Genomic DNA, 19,110 nt, shown 5'->3' on the forward strand with positions numbered 1-19,110 from the left:
TCATACACGAGGACATTTGCCACACCATTGCCAGTCTCTAGAATCTTCTGGATCACAGCACTGCCTTTATGGCTTACATGAAAGACTAGTGTCTATAAATTGTTTTTCCTCATGAGTTAATGGAGTTGCACTGAGCTATTATCTCACCTGTTCTCTGCTCTGAGGCTAAGGACAGAAAAGTAGACAGGATTAGGATGCCAGAGACAGGCATGGGTCACAGAGGAGCAAACAGCATTCACCACAGCCTCACAAACAGGGTTGTGGGCAGTGAGGTAATCAGCCTCACACAGACCTGGAGTAAAAACACAAAAACACAGGCCCTGCTGACCACAAAAGCTATCCCTCCAATTCCCTGCCAACTTTAGGTTAATGGAAACAGATTCCAATGCAGATTAAAAGGGCTTGTAAACAAATACATTCATTGGATTCAAATTTTGTCTTTTAAAAATGGTTTTAATTCTGAAAAGACTGGAGGAACAATGGATAAGCTGATATGATTCACAGGGCTCTGGATTAGTCCTACAGTTCCTCTGATCCGGGGAATAAATAAATAAATAAAGCATGATTGATATCTCCTCGTCCGCAGCACTGACAGGCCCCTGCAGAATATTCATATGAACCTAGAGAACAACACTGCTTGCAGACCTAGAGACAGGGGACAACATGTGGACAGAGTCTTGCCCTACAGATACTACTTGGAGCCTTTCCCAGGTATGGGGAGGCTGGTGGAAGGACAGCACTCACTTGTTTAAATATTGTTTAATTGGATCTCTTCTCCAGCTCCTTGTCACCCTCTTTCTCGCAGCTCACCCCAAATCCCGGGCCGGCAAGTCCTGTATCCTTACACCTTCACACAAGTCACCTGGAAGCAGCCTGTGGGGCACAGGGCTTTGCCACTCCTTTCACCCTCAGTGTGAACATGCTTTACCATTACTTCCTTGTCCAATCCACAGTTCCTTTAGTGTGTATGTGCAGCACTTGCTTGCTCCTTCGTGGTTTTTTCTACCTCCAGGTTTCTTCTGTTTTTACCAAAGCCATAGAAGTTTCCCCTCCCACCACACTTACACCACACACACACACACACAGAGTTGCAAAAACATTTTAATTATTCTCAACCACAACACCACTTCTGAGAGCTCTAGAGACCCATAGCTAGAACTAAAGTTTCAAGGAGATCAAAGCCTGGGAATGGCAGAGCTCTCACTGCAAAAGCCAGGATGGGACCGCAGACTTCCTAAATCCCAATAGGGTCCTCTACCCACTGGGGGCTGTTTTGATGTCCTCACCTCTGACGAACACCACTTGATAAACCATCCACTGGAACATCCTTGAGTAGGAACAGGCACTAGCCCATTCTGATAATTTGAGGTGCTGCTCTAAAACAAACTCAGGAAGCGACTGTTGCATATGAAGGGGGCGCCTTGGGGTTGGGTACTACTAGGCTGCATTTTCAAAAGGAGGATAATATATGAAAGGGCACGTGCTTCTTTCAGCTTAAGATATAAGGGCAAACACAATGCGTTAGGACCCACGTACTAGATACGCTACTAACGAGCTGTGAAATTTTATGAAAGTCGCGTTTGCTCTCTGGGTCTCAGTTTCCTAACCTCTAAAGTCTAAGGATCTCTGAGGCCCCTTGTGGAGACAGATGATGACAGGACCTTGAAGAGAGGAAAAGAAGAGGGAGAAAAGAAGAAGGGGAGGAAGCTGAACGAAGGAGAGGGAACCTGTGGAAGGAGGAAGGGAGGGCGGAGTTGGGAATGTTTTTAATAAGATATTGGGGGCGTTAAAAGTGAAACTGAAGCTTTTACCGGGGTCCATTTTCCTTTTCTTGGGTGTGTGTTTGTGTGTGTGTGAGTTTACACATCCATAGTAATTTGGGGGTAACTACGGAGTGAATGAATAAGAGACCTGACCAGTGGGAAGAAAAATGAGAGGGAGCAGGCACGGACACACTCCTGGTCATTCTCCGGTTGTCCCAACATCGCTGGCGGGACAGTCCCGTCCGGGGCGCGGTGGCCTGAGCCGACTCCAGCGCTCCGGGTCGCGCTCCTTGTGAGCCGCCCCGAAACCGCCAGGGGGCGCAGCGTGGCTGCAGCAGGGGGCGGAGCTGCTTTAAATCGCGGCGCCCAGAGGTTGCGACTCTCAGTGCCTGAGCCTGGGAGCAGCGGCCACTTCTTGCAACTAGAGTCCAGCGCTAACTCGGACTGGGACCCTGACCCGGAAATAGAGCCTCTCCAGCAGCAACACAGCAAGCGGGATTCCTTTCAATAACTTGCTTGGAGCGGCCCGGCTACCTTCGGGAGCCCTAGGTGCGCACCTGCAAACTCTCCGCCTTCTGCACCTGCCACCCGGAGCCCGCGCGAGCTCCTGAGCAAGCCATGGCCAACGCGGGGCTGCAGCTCCTAGGCTTCATTCTAGCCTTCCTGGGCTGGATCGGCACCATCGTTAGCACTGCTCTACCCCAGTGGAAGATTTACTCCTATGCTGGCGACAACATTGTGACTGCCCAGGCCATCTTCGAGGGGCTGTGGATGTCCTGCGTGTCGCAGAGCACAGGGCAGATCCAGTGCAAAGTCTTCGACTCCTTGCTGAATCTAAACAGTGAGTGTATCCCCACCTCATAGCAATCACCTACAGGCCCGGTCCTCCCAGTGGCTCCCTCATGGAGTAGTGGCCCCATTATGTTCTGTGATTACATGGTCATCAGTCTTCAGGTGATCAGGTCTTCTGATCATGTGATCTGTTGTGAAACAACCCTGATTAGGAAAAAGGAGGCCCAGGCCTAAGCTCTAGGTTTGTCTCTAACAACTCCCTGCCACACTTTTCTGCCCCCATTTCAACCCCCGCTGCAGGTGTGGTTTCATCTTAAATTCCTATGAGGGTGGGTGGAGATTGGAAAAGTAAAGGCCAAGTTTGAACTTGATCTCTTAAGGCCTCTTCTAGACATTCTAATTCTGTGTAACTTCAGGATTGGTAGGGTTCAGGCAAGAAAATGGCATGCCTTGTGTAGGTTTATCAGTGTGCAAAATTAAATGCATGATTCCAAAATATCAAATAAAGAAGTTTTTTTTTTTTTTTTTTAAACTTTACTATGACTTTTCATAGTAAAAGTCACTTTCGTACCTTTTATTTCCCATCTCAGTATCTTCTATTCACATTTGAGGCTGGATCCTTTGTTTCTTTGATATTTAAGATCTAGTAAGTGCACAGAAGCCCCTTTCAAGACTCCTTAAAGAAGCCTCTTGATATTTGCCCTGAATTTTAGTTTTCAAGCCCACATCTCCAGAGGAGGCAGAGTATATAGTATTATTTTAGAAAGAGAAGGTTGATAGCAAGTGGGGAAAGGTCAATGAGAAAAAAGGCAGAATTCTAAATGAGCTCTCCATACTATAAAGGGTAGTGGGAAGACCTGGAAGAGAATGCTGGAAGACAGGCAGCTTATGAAAGCAGAAGTCAGCTAGGGAAGAAGGCAGAAAGAAAGCAAGAGAGATGGGTCTCCTCCAGGTTTTCATCTTCTCAAGGACTTTCTGGTTGATGGAGATTCACTTCTCATTTGTCAAGTTGGAAAGGATTATGTAGAGAGAAATAGGTATATAAATGTTGGGGAGACTGATGATAGAATGGCTTCTCCCATCTTTCTCCCAAGCTTTTGAGTGCCTTGTTAGAAAAAATCACTAAATTCCCTCTTAGGTAATAAACATTCATGACTGGATTACCTTCCTTGAGCAGTCACACTTGATGTTGTGAACCACGTGTCTGTTTTTTCCTTTAATCAACTTGAAGAAAAGCTTCCTCAGTTTTTGTCGAAAAAGAAGACTGCCCACCAATCCCCATGGTGGGCCCAGGGCAAGCACCTTGGGACTGCTCAAGTTCACTTTACTTGCTTCATCCACCTCCATTGAGGAACAACTTGTAATATGGAATGTTAAAAGTCATATGGTTTAGAGTTATTAAACCTGCTTCAGACCTGATTGACACCTGGAGAATTTGATCAATGTGTGTGGTGGTTTTGTGTGTCGTCATTTCAACTTTTCAAGATTCCCATATCAGGTCTCTTTTATATCAAAATTAATTTATAAATTTAGTAATTGTGTATAGTTTATTGCCCTTCTGGGATATATTTATACTTCTAAAGTGAACAATCAGGAGTGAAACATTGAATTTCCCCATGGAAAGAGAAATACATTGAAGGAAAGGATGTCAGGCATTTTGGGGTATTTTTGGCTGATGAAGAAGGTAATAAGGGCAATTCCAGAGATGTCTCAATATCAGTTTCATTCCTTTAATTAAAATGATTCATTTTTAACATGTTTAACTAGGTTTTCTCTATAACTTAAGTGACAAAATTGGATAAGATTGATTTATGCTGTAGATACTCAATTAGATCATCTTTAACCATAACACGGTGTTAAAATGTTTCATTTTCATTCATTTCTTGCTAACATAGTTATTATAGTTTTTAAAACTGTGATGGAAGCAAAATACTTCCCTCTCACATGTGCACATTTTAGAGACTTCTAGTTTGTTTCTTTAGTGAGAACAGATTCTGCTTTCTGCTTTGGTTAAAGCCATGGTTTATCCAAGATGGAGGTAAGACCTTTCTCCCAAAACCAATTCCCAGGAGAGGGAATCTTGACTCACAGGTTCTTTCTCTTAACTGGCCAGTGACTCACTGGATGCCTTTGGATGGAGCCCAGGAAATCTGTCTCTGTTTCTCCACCTGAGCCGTGATGCTCACGCCCACCTGATGAGGAGATCTGGGGTGGTGTCACACTGACTGGTTTTGGTGTAGTTCTGTGACATATAGAGATAAAAGGACTCTCTGTGTGCCTAAGTAGTGTGCCTCATCAAAGGTTACATTTCATGAAATGCTTTTAGATGAAAGCTTGACTGTAGATTTCCTAAAATTGTGCCTTGCTGTCTTTGCCAGTAGAGCCCATTTAGCATCTTCACATTCACGTAGGAGAATTTCTCAAGGTGTTAGCACTGAACATTAAATTTTTGTTTCCCTGCTTTAACTGGTATCAGTTGTTAAAAAAAAGAATGAAAAAAAAGGACCTTCAGGAAGTATCTTAAGGAACACAGTGTGCTTACACTGTATACAGAATGCACTCTATATAATGTAAGAAATGAGATACAGCCAGACTTCTTTTAGGTAGCTCTTCCCAAGCAGTTTATAAAAATGAAACTGAGGAGATACTTCCTGGAGAAACATCTGTCACACAGTGTACTATGATTTACAGGGGATAAGACAACTTCCATTGTACCCTATGTGATGTCCGTCGACATTGTTGACTCTTCCAGCTGAAAGGTGAAATATCCATATACAAAGTAGAGTACCAGATATAACTGCACAGACTTTTCTTAATTAACCTGTACATTTTGCCTTGTTTTAATGAAATTCTCAAATTTTGGGAAGCTAGTGCCTATTTTGCATGCTTAGTTAATTGCCTCTCCTTGCTTGACTTTAATAGCTAGAACTGTCCAAAGATTGGGCTGTCCAGGGAGGCTGCATGTTGGGAGATATCCAAGCAGAGAAAAAGTAAGCATTTTGTAAGAATGCTGTTGGGAAGATCCAAGCACCAGACAAATGGGAGGTTAGGCTAGACTCTTCTTAAGTCTCATCTAACCCTGAGATTCTGTAATTTGTTTATAAGCTACTCTAGCCTGTTAAACTTGCTTTGCATGAATCCACATGTGTGTAGGTGTGCTTAATGAGTATTGGTTGTCATGAGGTTTTCCCAGCACTCTCGCCATGATGTCAGGCCCAGTCAGAGAAACAGAATCTCTGACTTAAACAGTCTTTGAAGCATGGGCAGAGAGGAGGGCACCCACTTATGCTTCTCCAGACTGCTTTATACCTACTAAATCGAGAGCATTCAAAGGGTGATTGTTGTTCAGATGTTTCAAGAGTTAGTTCTGACAGTTGGAATGATGAAAGTTGAAATTAAAAACCCCAGGCTTGAGATCAGAAGTTCTCAATTCTTAGCCTGGTTTTGCACTAGGTAGCTGTATGATGGAGGGTGAGCCACTTGATCCCCCTTAGCTGAGTTATTTTCCCCACATGTAAAATGAGGCAGAATAGGTGGAACAGAGATGAATTCAAGATTATTTCATCCATTCAACATTCCTAATCGCACTCTTAGGGATATAACTGGAATGATCCTATGGTTCCTTCTAGTGCCAATGTTCTGTTACTAACTTCAGTGATGGAAGAGGGAAAAGCTAGTGGCACATCTTAAATTTCCTTAAGTGATGAGTAAGTGACATGGAGGTAATAGAGGAATCCAAATTTAATCGTGAGGCAATTTCTTTAAGACACAAACCAAAGAAAGGTAGTGAAACCTCTCAGGACCTCCTAAAATGTATGAAGTCCTCCCTTATCCTGGAGTTACTGACTGTGCTCATGTTCTGATTTCACACCAGCTCATGCACCAATAAAATGGAAATGCTAACAATGAGTTCTCTTGTGAAACTTTGAACATTAGTAAAAGTGAAAGACTTCAGAAGTGAAAAGAAAAAACATAGGAATATAATTTGTGACAGTCTTGATGAGCTCATTTAATTGCAAGGGAGCCAAGAGCACTTTTCTTGTCACACAGTGGTCAGTTCCTTCTTTTATTCACCTCATTCTTATTAGCAACTATGGGTACAAAGAACTATGTGAAGATATAGTTAGAATAGAAATTAATTTTTTTTATGATATACACTCCATAGGGTAAGAATATGGTAACATGGTTAGTAAGAAGCATGAACAATGTCAAGTGTTTACAGGAAACTCTGCTGCTTGTGTAGCAAAACTTTAAAGCTTTAGGAAAAAAAAATCCACATTCTTGTCTGTGCTTGTCTTTCGACACTTACGTTGATTAATCTAAGTGCAGTAGATCAGTACCATCCAACTCATTTCTTGTCTTATAAGTAGAGATCTTTGTAAGTATTTTTTAAATTATACTTTCAGGTTGAAAATGGTGAGAACTCCTTAGGAGGTCTTTAAGCTCAAGATTATCAGTCTGGCTAAGTATAATTAAAAGACTGCCTTCTCTGTTTACTGCTGAATAATGAAGAGAAACAATAGTATGACTTTTTGAATGTTTGCTAACCAGATTCTCCACAGACAACTTTAGTTAGTTTTAATATTGTAGAGGTATCTGCAAATTCAAAGGTCCAGGAAAGGAACACGCTAGATTTGATCCAATCCGACCAATTCTGAGCTAATAGCACAAATCTATATTATAGCTCTCTGATTCAAACTATGATTTTATAACTATTAAACATCTCTTTCAACTCTGCCCTGCCCTTTGTCATTCCATTAAGGAAAAAAAATAGGAATTTCATCTTGAGAGCTCATTGGACATATAATTATTAAAAAATAGATTAAATTAATCAAAAGTATAAATGTTTCCTCTCTGTATGAGTTTCTTCTAGCTTTTAATGACCTAAAAACTATGTCTGGCTTTATGTATCAAGATTTTTATCATCCAAGGCTCTTGAAGGAATTGTTTCTCTATTATTTTAAAGATTAAGATAAACACAAGAACATCTATTTTTATACATCATATTATTACAATTTTAAAGGATAAAGATATTGCTGTAATTTAAATTCTTCTTTAAGCATAGATTGTCAGGTTTGATGCTCAGTACTCTGGATGGAAATATGAATAGATATATAACTCAAGTCATCCAGGAGCTCACAATTACATATTTTAGTTCTCTGACCTAACAGCCTTCCACAGGAACTTGGTTTTAAGAATTCCTCTGGCTCCAGCTTAAAACTGTGCAATATAGATTTGATCTGTACATACAGTCCTCATAACTTGTAACACAAAATATTGCTTAACTTGACTTGAATTTCATCATTACACATGCCCAGCTAGTGAGTTTTTATGCTGTCATGATTCTCAATCTTTATGTGTGTGCATCATTTTTACATTTTTCTTACATATCACTAAAGTTAAGAATTCATTCAACTGTCCCCAGTGAAATAAGATGAGGTTTTGTGCTTGATGCCAGCTAATATTATAAAATACAAAAACCAAAATTTCATAAGTCAGTGGCTGCCAGGATATAAATAGAAGATTTTTTTTTGCAAAACATCCTATACTACTATTTTGTCACATTTAAAAAAAAATTTTCTTTGGTTGTTGATAGACCTTTATTTTATTCATTTATTGAAATGTGGTGCTGAGAATCAAACCTAGTACCTCACACATGCTAGGCAAGCACTCTACCACTGAGTCACATTTGCCCCTTGATCTCCACGGTTTATGCAATCACCAGTTTCATTTTGTCTACTTTCTCCATTTGTGTGTGTGTGTGTGTGTGTTAGATAAATAACACATTATTCTATAAGGAAATGAAACACTGCAGGATGGTTAGTAAGTGTAGAGCAGAATATCTGTTCCTCTTCCTTGGAAACCTTGCAAAAGAAGTGGTTTATAATAAGTACGACAAAAACCAAATGTGTTTTCTAGATAAAGGGGAGAAATTTAGATTACTATTGTGAATATTAGATCATTCTAGGCAGATACAGGTGGAGCCTGGAGTAGTTTATACATGTGTATGTCTTGCTTGAGAAATCAGAGGTTTTATACAAGCCTGACTCAGGGGCCCAAAGCCCAGTAGACTCCTTGTTAAGGATGCCCTGTGCTTTCTCAGTGCTGAGACCTGCTGTTTGAGTGGCTGCTGTTTTTACTTGACAAACAAAAGTATGATTATTATATAAGCTAGGTAACATTTGGGGCCCTATAACTTGAACACAGTAGAAAACTTGGAGAGAGATCAGAGAAAGCAATAAAAGCCATTAATATAGGGTTGGAAAACTGAGTATTTATAAGAAAATAAAGTAGAGGTGACTGTAAGATGGAAAAGGTTATACATATTTGAAGGGCTATCATAAAAGGAATATTTTCTAATTATATGATGTAAATACTGAGAGAAAAAGTCATGTCACCCTTGCTTTAAGATCCTGCAGTGACTTCTGATTACAGTTAGAATAGACTCCAAACCCCTACCCTCACTCTGTACAAAACTCTTGATAATGTATGCCTTCTGTGGACTTGCTGAACCTCTTTTCACTTTCCACATCTTATTCTCCCAGTTTTCCCAGGACCCAGGGCCCCCTTAGGATGCTGGACAGTTAGTTTTAACATGAAGACAGTCCAAGGAAAGCTGTCCTGAGTGGTTACTCTATCCTGCAGGCACATGGATCATTTTTGATGCTTTTGACTTCTGTCTGTGATGCTTCCCTTTTAAGTGGAATCTTAGGACCACATCTAAAATCTGTGTTATGGATGAGAATGTAGTTATTTTATTTCTAGTTTTCTTTCTAAGTAATGATTTTCTTTGCAAAGGCATCTGGTGAATGAGAAAGAAGTACACACCTTAGCTACGGAGTCCTTGGTACTGTCTTTTTCATACCCCAGTATGGTTTGTGATTCCGCGGAAAAAGTTGTGCAATGACCTTGTAAGCAGCTTCACTCCTGTGAACCTGTGAGTTGTGGAACGTGTTTTGATTCCTCAGTTTCTCTCCCACCCAGAATATTTAGATAAGTGTGTTGGTGGGTGTGTATAAATGTTCATACACATGAGGAGGTGGGTATGTTAAGGGGAGGCAGAGATTATCTGTTTTCGTTTTCTAATGAAATCAAGCAAGAAATTATTTTGGTTTCCAAAATATCACTCAGATACTATAAAAATACCTTTGATGCTTCTTAGAAAGAGATTAATATGATTTGTCATAGATCAATGATGACATGAATGGAAATATCAAAAAATGGAAACTTAATGATGCTTCAGAAATGTATAGCTTTAATTTTGATTGGTAGCCCAAGTTATCAATCCTGAAATTCTGAGACTGAAACTGGGTATAAATTAGGTTTGAAATTCAGAACTTGTCCATCATCTCAGCCACTTTTGAAGACCAGAAGGAGCCATTTATTCTAACTAAATAAAATCTAATCTGTTTAGTTTCCCCTCCTTATTTATTTCAAGTCTGCACCTTTATGCCACAATGATGGTCTTAAGATTTTTCTCTTTAAGAGATATATTGGCATAATCTCTCAAACCTGATCCTGTCTATTTGATCATGATTTAGTATAGCAAAAACAATACAGGGAATTAGAAAATTAGTGTGATCCTGAGAAATACCAAAATGAATTATCGTGTCTGCTATTTTATAGCATGACAGCTCAAATAGTTGGAAAAAATTGGTGAAACCTTTGAATGTGAATATACTATTGTGTTCCAAGTTAACTTCTCAAAGATTATTTCATTTTGTTTTGAGAAAATGGGTTTGCTATTCTCCCTCTAGTCACTGGAGACTCAAGCGCGGCTTATCCAGCCACAATAACTTTGGAAAATTCATTTGTGTTTCATATTCGCTGTTTTTTCTGAAGCTTGGTGATTGTGGTGTAAAGCTGGTGATAATACCAAAGACATGCTGTAAGCCATTTAAATTACAGTGAACATCAAGAATAATATGTATGATTGTTATTTCAGAATTAAGATACTCTGTTAGTAAGGATTAAATAGATATTAGTTAAGCTAAATGTATTCAGTTAGATCATTGCTCATTTTTCCAGTTGATCTTGAATTTAATTTTTAAAACACAGAATGTTAGGACTGGAAAGTCTGTTTGGCAGCCAGCCTAGGTGTTTTTATAATGTTTGTTTGTTTTGTTTTGTTTTTGAGGAAATACAGTTAGCTGCCAGCAGAAACATCACTAGAACAGAGGCCGTCTAACTCCTACTTCAGTTTCCTCCCTTCCATACAAGACTAAAATACATTTGGTCTCCTAACACTCTTTTCTTGTTGGTCTAGGCATTGGTTTTACATGTTTTAAAATATTTTCTTTCAGGCACTTTGCAAGCCACACGTGCATTGATGGTGATTGGCATCCTGCTGGGACTTATAGCAATCTTTGTGTCCACCATTGGCATGAAGTGTATGAAGTGCTTGGAAGATGATGAGGTACAGAAGATGCGGATGGCTGTCATTGGGGGTGTGATCTTCCTTATTGCAGGTAAGAGAGCCTGGCTCCATGATTCCCATTACCATTATGGTTTGAGATTTAGTGTTTGGTTTCCTTAGGTTATGTCAAATGAATTGCACCTGAAATTATTTTCATCCTTTAAAATCTGCAGACACTGACCTATCATTAGTTGATTGTCATGTTCTCAATGAAAGCCAAATAAAAATATCACATATGCTCACATGTCAGGTCTATTCATTAAGGTTTCAGATGCTCACTTTTTTGTTAGAACCAGTCTCCCCAGGTGAAAAGAGATGTTTACTACCTAGCAAAAATTCAAGAGCAATTTTATGTAATTTAGAAAAGGTCTATTGTGTCTCTACAGATACTATGTTGAAAGATTAGGGAGTAGTGAGAGGATGCATAAATCACCTGCTAACCATACAGATCTATGAAAGGGAGACAGGATTGGGATTATTGGAGAAAAATGAAGACAACATTCCAGATGGGAAGAACTCATTCCAGAATAAGAAGGATATATCCATAGATCAGAAAAGAGAAAGACCAGCTGGAACGGAGGTGGATTGCTGAAGTTAGATTAGATAAATAGGAAAGAAAATAATATGGAAACACCTTGGAAAAAATCTTGATAAAATAATGTTATTTTTACCATAAAAATAAGGACGTTTTGCTGTTCTATTCAAGGGTTAGGTTGTTTGTCTTTTGAGAAAATAAAAGCTAGAAAATGGACAGCACCATTTCACATCTTTACAATAAGGCTTATTTTAATATGCCTTTAATACATCTATGGATGTATGCTATACATATATCTCCATATGTAGATAAATCTGTATGTACATGTATAGAATATAACATAGCATCCTATATATGCTAGTTATTATGTGTGAATATAAATATAAATATTTATTAAATATGTATGCTAAATATGTATTATATACATATATAAACCCATTATTTTGAATAAGATATAAATCTATTACTAGAAAAACTAGAGTTAAACTTTCTTAATATTTTTATTGACCAAAGACCTAGAGGGGCTTTGATCCAGCACAACATGTGAATTTAGCCAGGAATAGAGGGAAAGTGTGACTTTGCTGAAGATGTGATTCAAGTAATGAGTGATAAAATTTCAATTTACTCAAGCATGCATTAGCTCCTGTCTGAAAAGACATGAATGGTGTTTTATTCCTAACCATTTCATCTTGAGCCTTGAATAAACTCAGTATGTAGCACTCTTTCTTCGCTTGCCTTCTTGTAACTCCCATAAATAATTGCTTCACTCTCACTTCAGTCTTGGGAACTTCCTCAGGCGTGCAGCTCACAAGTGTGTGCACATGGTCTATTTGAACAGCCAAAAACCAAAGTGTTTTCTGTCATGCATTAGAGACAATTAGATTGGACCAATTTTTTGAGGAGAGGAGAAGTAGTATAGAAATTCATCTCTCTATATTGAATGATCAGAATTGTTACAAAGTATATTAGTTTCTTTTTAAATTTACTTCTTTTTTTAATAAATATTTATTTATACATGGTGCTGAGAATCAACCCAGTGCCTCACACATGCTAGGCAAGTGCTTTACCACGGAACTACAACCCCAGGCCCCAAATGTATTTCTTGACAGGTAAATTTGCAGCTATTTATCATATATATTGAAGAATAAATAAACTAAGCTAATTAATGTCTTGCCTCACATAGTTACCATTTTAGTGTTAAGAACAATCTATATATACTTTCTTAGTACTTTTTCAAGAATACATTAACTGTAGTTAGTATTTTATACAATAAATCTCTTGAATTTGTTTCTCCTATCTAACTGAAATTTTATATACCATTTATGACTTCTGGATAAGAAAATCTGAGGCATTTTCTATTTCATTATAAACATTTTATATTTATATTGATGGGATAGGTGTTTTTGATGAAGTGATTTCTCTGGTATTAATGGATAAAAAATGTTGTGTGAAGCTTAGCTTGTATTATTTAAAGCAATCTGATATGACAGCCTCAACAAATTATTCCAATGTTCAGTGTTACTCTGGCCAGTGGGGCAGTAGGGATTCAGCTGTTCTGGTTCATTCTGAGATAGGTCCTGCTCTTTTTGCTATTTAGTTGTTTGTTTTGATTTTGTCCCAGCAGAACTGTAAATTTTCACTTTGATCAAGTGGAATGTAGAAGGATTTTCACCTTACTTTTTTAAGCACAACTAATACGAACAACAGTTTTATTAAAAGTAGCTTAGCATATAAACTATAGTACTACAGTACCTTTGAAGGAGATCTTGAACTATATGAATTTGCTGGATTATTTCTAAAAAGCATTATTTGTGCCAGGGACCATGAACAATAATTAAGATGTCATGAATAGTTAAACTATGCCTAATTCCAACTTAATATTTTTGTATATATTAACAGAACACTTGGAATAAATCATAACTAAATCAAATCTGTTGCTAATACTAAGATAAAAATGTCAGCACTATTGATGAGATTTAATTCTTCTAAAACACATTTAGATTTAACAGGCTCACTGTTCCATAGTGATTAACAGCCTTTGTTTTGCATTTCTGTAGGTCTGGCTATTTTAGTTGCCACAGCGTGGTATGGCAATAGAATTGTTCAAGAATTCTATGACCCCATGACCCCCGTCAATGCCAGGTAATGCTATTCAAGCATAAAATGGTTTCTTCTCTGAGAGAAATGCCCTTTTCATGTTCAGCAAAGTCCTGCTAGTGCCATAGTTCCTCAACTTTGCTTTCAAAAATTGAATGAAATCTTATGTTAAACTTGCAAACAATTCAAATGACCTGTGACTCATGTTAAAACGAATTTGATAATTGCTTTAACAGCCTATATTGATGACAAAATGCACTTCAAAGTAGAAAAGTTCTAGGCTGTGCTGTGTACTTCCCAACTACATATGGCATCTTTATTTTTTTTCTCCAAATACTAACAAGTGTTAATATATTTAAGATTTTCTTCTTGAAGTATATTCTGATGTTTACAGCAACTAACTGTGATTACTTGTAACTAATGCAGTTAATGATGGATTTTAAAAAGCATGACCATAGTGCTTAATGAATAATACTTTATTCTTAACAGTTAATTCTTACATGTAAAGCCATGATGTATTTTTCTAGTATATTGAGCTATACCTTTGAAGCTTTATGTTCTATTACCACTACAAAATTGACTTTATAAAGATCATCTTTCTTATTTTCCAAGTTGTACAAGTTAAAGAGCCAATTCTTGGTCCTCACATAACAACACTCTTTGATCAGGGACAGCACTTATTGTCTCACTGTCTTCACATCTTTAAAGCTTAATAACTACATTCAAAGTCAGGATGTTAAGATGTAATTATTGTTTGTAAGTCCTAGGATGAACAAATGAAAAATCTCAGTGTTCTCAGAGATAAGGTGTGCTTCTTTTTATATAATCACCCACGTACGGAACACAGACTGCAATGATTATGTTGGAGCCTGTCCCATAAGATTTATGATGCAGGGACAGAAACTGCTGGAGGTCAATAGGCCAAAATTTTACCAGAGCAGTAATACCAGTAGTGCATGTGAAAGCAGATTATAAATTGCTGGACACTATGCACTTGTTGTTTACATACTCACACATGATCCTGAAAGTGGTCCAAGGAGGCAGGTGGGATTATCCTGCTCTGAGAGAAGAAACTATGGGTGAGAGGTGAAGTTGCTCTCCCATAATTGTTAGCAGTTGAGAGTTTGTATCAGGATCCAAACCCAGGCCTTAAAACTTTTAGATCCAGTTCTTTTCTCTTTATTGCTCATAATCTGTCACAGATACCTGACCCCAAGAAACTGGCTGGCTTAATATATCCACCTGGATCAGCTTAATCCAAAGTGGGTTATGAGCTACTCAGAAGTCTTTTTATAAAAAATAAATTTTAGATTTTATTTTACATAGTAGGATCAACTATTAAAAACTCTGGTAGTCTCTGCCACAATCTAGCAGTTTTTTAAAAAATATAACATGATTGATATTTGATGATAGCCCCAATTAATAAGCTTTAGTCTAGGAACTGTGGTCCAATCCCCACTCTGAAATATATAAATATACTTCACAAGTCTCCTTTACGTGGAAAAATCCTTGGAAATATTCATGTAATTAAGCTGGCATTCCACGTCATAATCCTGATATACTATTGTAAATTGTCAACAGTTGCAAAACATTCTTGTGCCTATGTGTTCACAAACCTTACCTCCCCAAGGAATCAAGGAAGAAGAATGTGCATTATATCATTTCCTTCCTTAGAAGAATTGCCAGTGATTCATTGAGTAACACATGCATTCTCTCCTCTTTTTAGGTATGAATTTGGACAGGCTCTGTTCACCGGCTGGGCTGCTGCCTCGCTCTGCCTTCTGGGAGGTGCCCTACTTTGCTGCTCCTGTCCCCGAAAAACAACCTCTTACCCAACACCACGTCCTTATCCAAAACCTACACCATCCAGTGGGAAAGACTACGTCTGACAGAGGCACAAGGAGAAAATCCTGTTGTCACAAATACAGAATAGACTTTGAAATACTCTCATTGACATTAAGATTTAGACTTTTGACTATTGTAATCTGAACTGTGGTTTTACAAAAGAAACCATATTTTTATAAATATCCATTGCCACAAGTAGCTTAGTCTTATTTTATCTTCTTTTCTCAATGTAGGAGGGAAGCCCTTTCTGTCATTTTACTGCTTCCCACCGAGTAGTCATGCTCAAGTGGGGGAGGGGTGCCCTTTAAATATGTACAGATATGTGTATATTTATATACATGTTTTTCTATAAAAAAATTGGATGATAAAAAAACTCTTATTGTCATTATGTTGGTGTTAGTACACTCAGAATTTCTCTAAAATAGCAAAAATATATACTTTCATTTTAATTAAATAAGCTTATTAGCATATTTCTTTCTTTTTCTCCATACCTATATAATAGGTCAAATATCATTTAGCACCTGCCATCAGCTTTTATTGTCTTTGCCACAAGACTAAAACTGCTTTACCAAGTGTGACTTCTGCATGTTTGTCCTTTTCACATACTTTCTTTATCTTATTTTTCCATAATATTACAGCACTTACTCTTTATCACCCACCCACCGCCGCCACCCTCTTTTCTTTATGTTGGGCTCTTTTCCTGATAATGTATCTGGTAGTGTACATTGTCAGTCCTGAAGCCATTAAGAATCTCTTATAGTTCAGAGCTTCTGGGGCAAATCCTTCTGCATAACCAGATGATATTTCTCTGTTGACCTTCCCTCATGAACCCAGTACTTTGACCTACAGCACTCTTGTTTGCTTCAAAAATATTTGTTTCATGGAATGGCTGTGCTGCTCACCTGAGTGTCATAACACAGTCTTATTGGTTGAATTTTTAAGATACTTATTCACAGTTCCACATCCCCCAAATTACCTTTTTATTCCTCCCTCCTAAGCTATATTGTTTTTTTCATATGTAATTATCATGTAGTTTGCCTCTTCGTGGAGAGGAGTGGTATGTTTATCTGAACAAAGTGCTAGACTTGCTGGAGTGATAATATGGTGACAAATACTCTCTCTGTAGCTGTGAGCAAGTCACTTAATCTTTCTACCTCTTTTCCCATCTGTCAAATTGAGATAATTATGCTTAACCAGCTGGTAGAGGTAATGGGAGTATTAATTAGTTGATATGAGTCTCATTCTTTGAACATGAAATATGCCTAAGTAGTGTTTTTCTTTGCTCAATTGGCAGCTTTGAAGTTGCTGAATAAAATCTACACACAGCCTTTGCTTTGTGCGGTGGCTCCCTTTTTCCCCCAGTCCATTTCCTTTCATTCAGCTGGGTTGAGCATGTTTGTCAGCACTCTGTTCCATTTTAATGACTTCTCCTACCTTTCTAGTCTGTAGGAATGCTACTTCACATGAGCAAGATGATGTAATGGAAAGGGTGTTGACTCTGAGGTCTAGAGACCTGGATTTGAATCTCGGTGCTATCAATTATTGCCTTGAGTTTGGGCAAGGCACTTGGCTGCCCCAGATTTATTGCTTCATCTGTAAAAAGGGGTTTGTAATCCCTGACCTACCTACGTCACAGGGAGGTTGTGGGAATCCAGTGAGATGCAATACATGCGAGTATGGTTTTGTAAGGTGAAATGTGCAATCCTAGGGAAAGAATGAAGGAATTTAAGTGCGTAGTTTTGGGGGCTACTTTTAAAAGGAGGAAGAAGAAGAGAAATATTGACATGGGTTTTTTGCCTTAACCAGTCTCTTGAGTGATGAGACCCTAAAGTGAAATTCAGGTCACTAAATAGAAAGGTTCCTAAGAAAGTCTTCATTTTTTCAGACAGAATGGATTGATGCTTTTGTGGCTAAGCAGATGTAATGGAGGAAACAGAAACCTGAGTGTGGGCAAAGCCACCAATATGGGAGTCTGACATGTAACCTGTAAGGGGATGTGGAGGTTATTTGTTAAGTGATAACCTTCAGCGTTCTTGCTGTCAGGTGGCAGCTAACAAGCACTGCAGAAGAGTGGGAATGGTACTTCATGGTAAACCTCAGGGAGAAGTAATCTTGAGTCTTATGAAGATTTGGACCAAGTAACTTTTAGCATGTCTCCCAAATCTGACAATCTATGCTTCTAGATGTTATAATTCAAAGGACCCTTGCCTCATATATAGAGCTTGATACATTAGTATAAATGCATATGGAAGCCTGTTGCTAAACTCCACAGACATCTATAGTCCAAAGATCCAACAGAATTTTTATGCCAGAATCTATCCAGTTTTGTTATTTTTATAATCTGCTATTGCACCTGGAAAAGACCAATAGATATTTGGGGGGTTTGTAATGGGAATTTGTATAAAGCATTACTCTTTTTAAATAAATTGTGTTTTATAATTAAAAAGAGATCCTTGGCTTGTTTTCTAACAACTTATTTCAAGACTGCTATGTTTGCCAGAGGAGGTGCTCCTGGGGAAGATCTTTGATGCTTCTGGGCCATCTACCAAATATTTTCCTGACTCTATTCAACTAGAATACTCCATCTCTCTCAAACTGGGATCATTACCAGGCTGGTAATAGAAGAGGTTCCAGGAAATTATTACTTGATTATATTTTTCATCCATGAAAAGGGGAAGTACATCAATGAATGAAGTGAGAGTAAAATCAAGCTAGAAATCCTTGTTATTTTTGTAATGATTCTTATCAAAACTACCTGTTAGGAAAGCAAATGATAAAACTCATTGCTCACTACCTTAATATATCAATAAATGAACATATCTTCAGTGTGATCTTTGGGTAATTTTCATATTACTGAGACCACAGAATGTGAGCAAAGGATGGCAGTTTTACTGTGGACTCAGCATGATTGGTGAGGGACCAAGATCATTGGGGACCAGTTTGATTTCAGTTCCCCTTTAACAGACACAGCAGAATCCACACTCTGTTTCTACAGAATTTAAATCTCGAAGGTGAAGTCCAGGCCCATGAAGTTGGTAGAAATAAAATTCTTGGGTTCTCCTAATAAGAACTGGAGGAAAGGCAAGATTGTAAATGACGTTCATCTCTGTGGGCGCTTGTCCTCATCTGAGTGCCTTTGTTCTACAAACTGGGTCCTTTTTCCTCCCTCTTCGTTAGCACTTTCTTTGTAGGCCAGGTTCAGGTATCATGCCACCTCATTCCCATATCCCCACACTTTTAAGCCTGTCATTAATTCTAATATGATCTGGTTGTGAATTTTTTTTCCTTTTGGCAGGTAACTCCTGTGATCGATTTCTGTTTTTTCTTCTTCTTCACTGCACACATTCCCTTCTGACCCCCGGCCTGCCCTAAAATCTCTTCATTTTAACTGGTATCATGGAAACTCTGATGGAAATCATGACAGGTTCTGGGGTTATATGGGGGCAGCTTGCTGAGGACCAAAAACACAGGACATCAGAAACTCCCTGTGCTGGACTTCTGAAAATCTCATGGCATTTTGAATACTTATTTCTGTTGACAGATTTTTTTTTTCTCCAAACAACGGGTATTTTGGCAAATGAAAAACAGGTATGAATTTGTAACATTGATATTTACTGAATACCTACCATGGGTCCAACTCTATTAAATGGAGACAGGCCAAA

General features: G+C 38.3%; 1 protein-coding gene across 1 annotated transcript; it reads left to right on the forward strand.

The window, feature by feature from the left end:
• The first annotated feature begins 1,934 nt into the window (after positions 1-1,934).
• CLDN1 (claudin 1) lies at positions 1,935-17,884 on the forward strand. Its single transcript, XM_079155941.1, has 4 exons — positions 1,935-2,604; positions 10,859-11,023; positions 13,564-13,648; positions 15,330-17,884. The coding sequence occupies exons 1-4, from the start codon at positions 2,382-2,384 to the stop codon at positions 15,490-15,492; spliced, it is 636 nt and encodes a 211-aa protein (XP_079012067.1). The 5' UTR covers positions 1,935-2,381; the 3' UTR covers positions 15,493-17,884.
• The last annotated feature ends 1,226 nt before the right edge of the window (positions 17,885-19,110 follow it).

This window comes from Sciurus vulgaris (genome assembly GCF_902686455.1).
Source record: "Sciurus vulgaris genome assembly, chromosome: 10".
Taxonomy (NCBI): domain Eukaryota; kingdom Metazoa; phylum Chordata; class Mammalia; order Rodentia; family Sciuridae; genus Sciurus; species Sciurus vulgaris.

Excerpts from the sequence above, each read along its gene's own strand:
- CLDN1 (XM_079155941.1), top strand. The coding sequence starts at position 2,382 with ATGGCCAACGCGGGGCTGCAGCTCCTAGGCTTCATTCTAGCCTTCCTG. Across the intron at positions 11,024-13,563 it reads TGTGATCTTCCTTATTGCAG|GTCTGGCTATTTTAGTTGCC; the intron begins GTAAGAGAGCCT and ends GCATTTCTGTAG. Across the intron at positions 13,649-15,329 it reads ATGACCCCCGTCAATGCCAG|GTATGAATTTGGACAGGCTC; the intron begins GTAATGCTATTC and ends TCCTCTTTTTAG.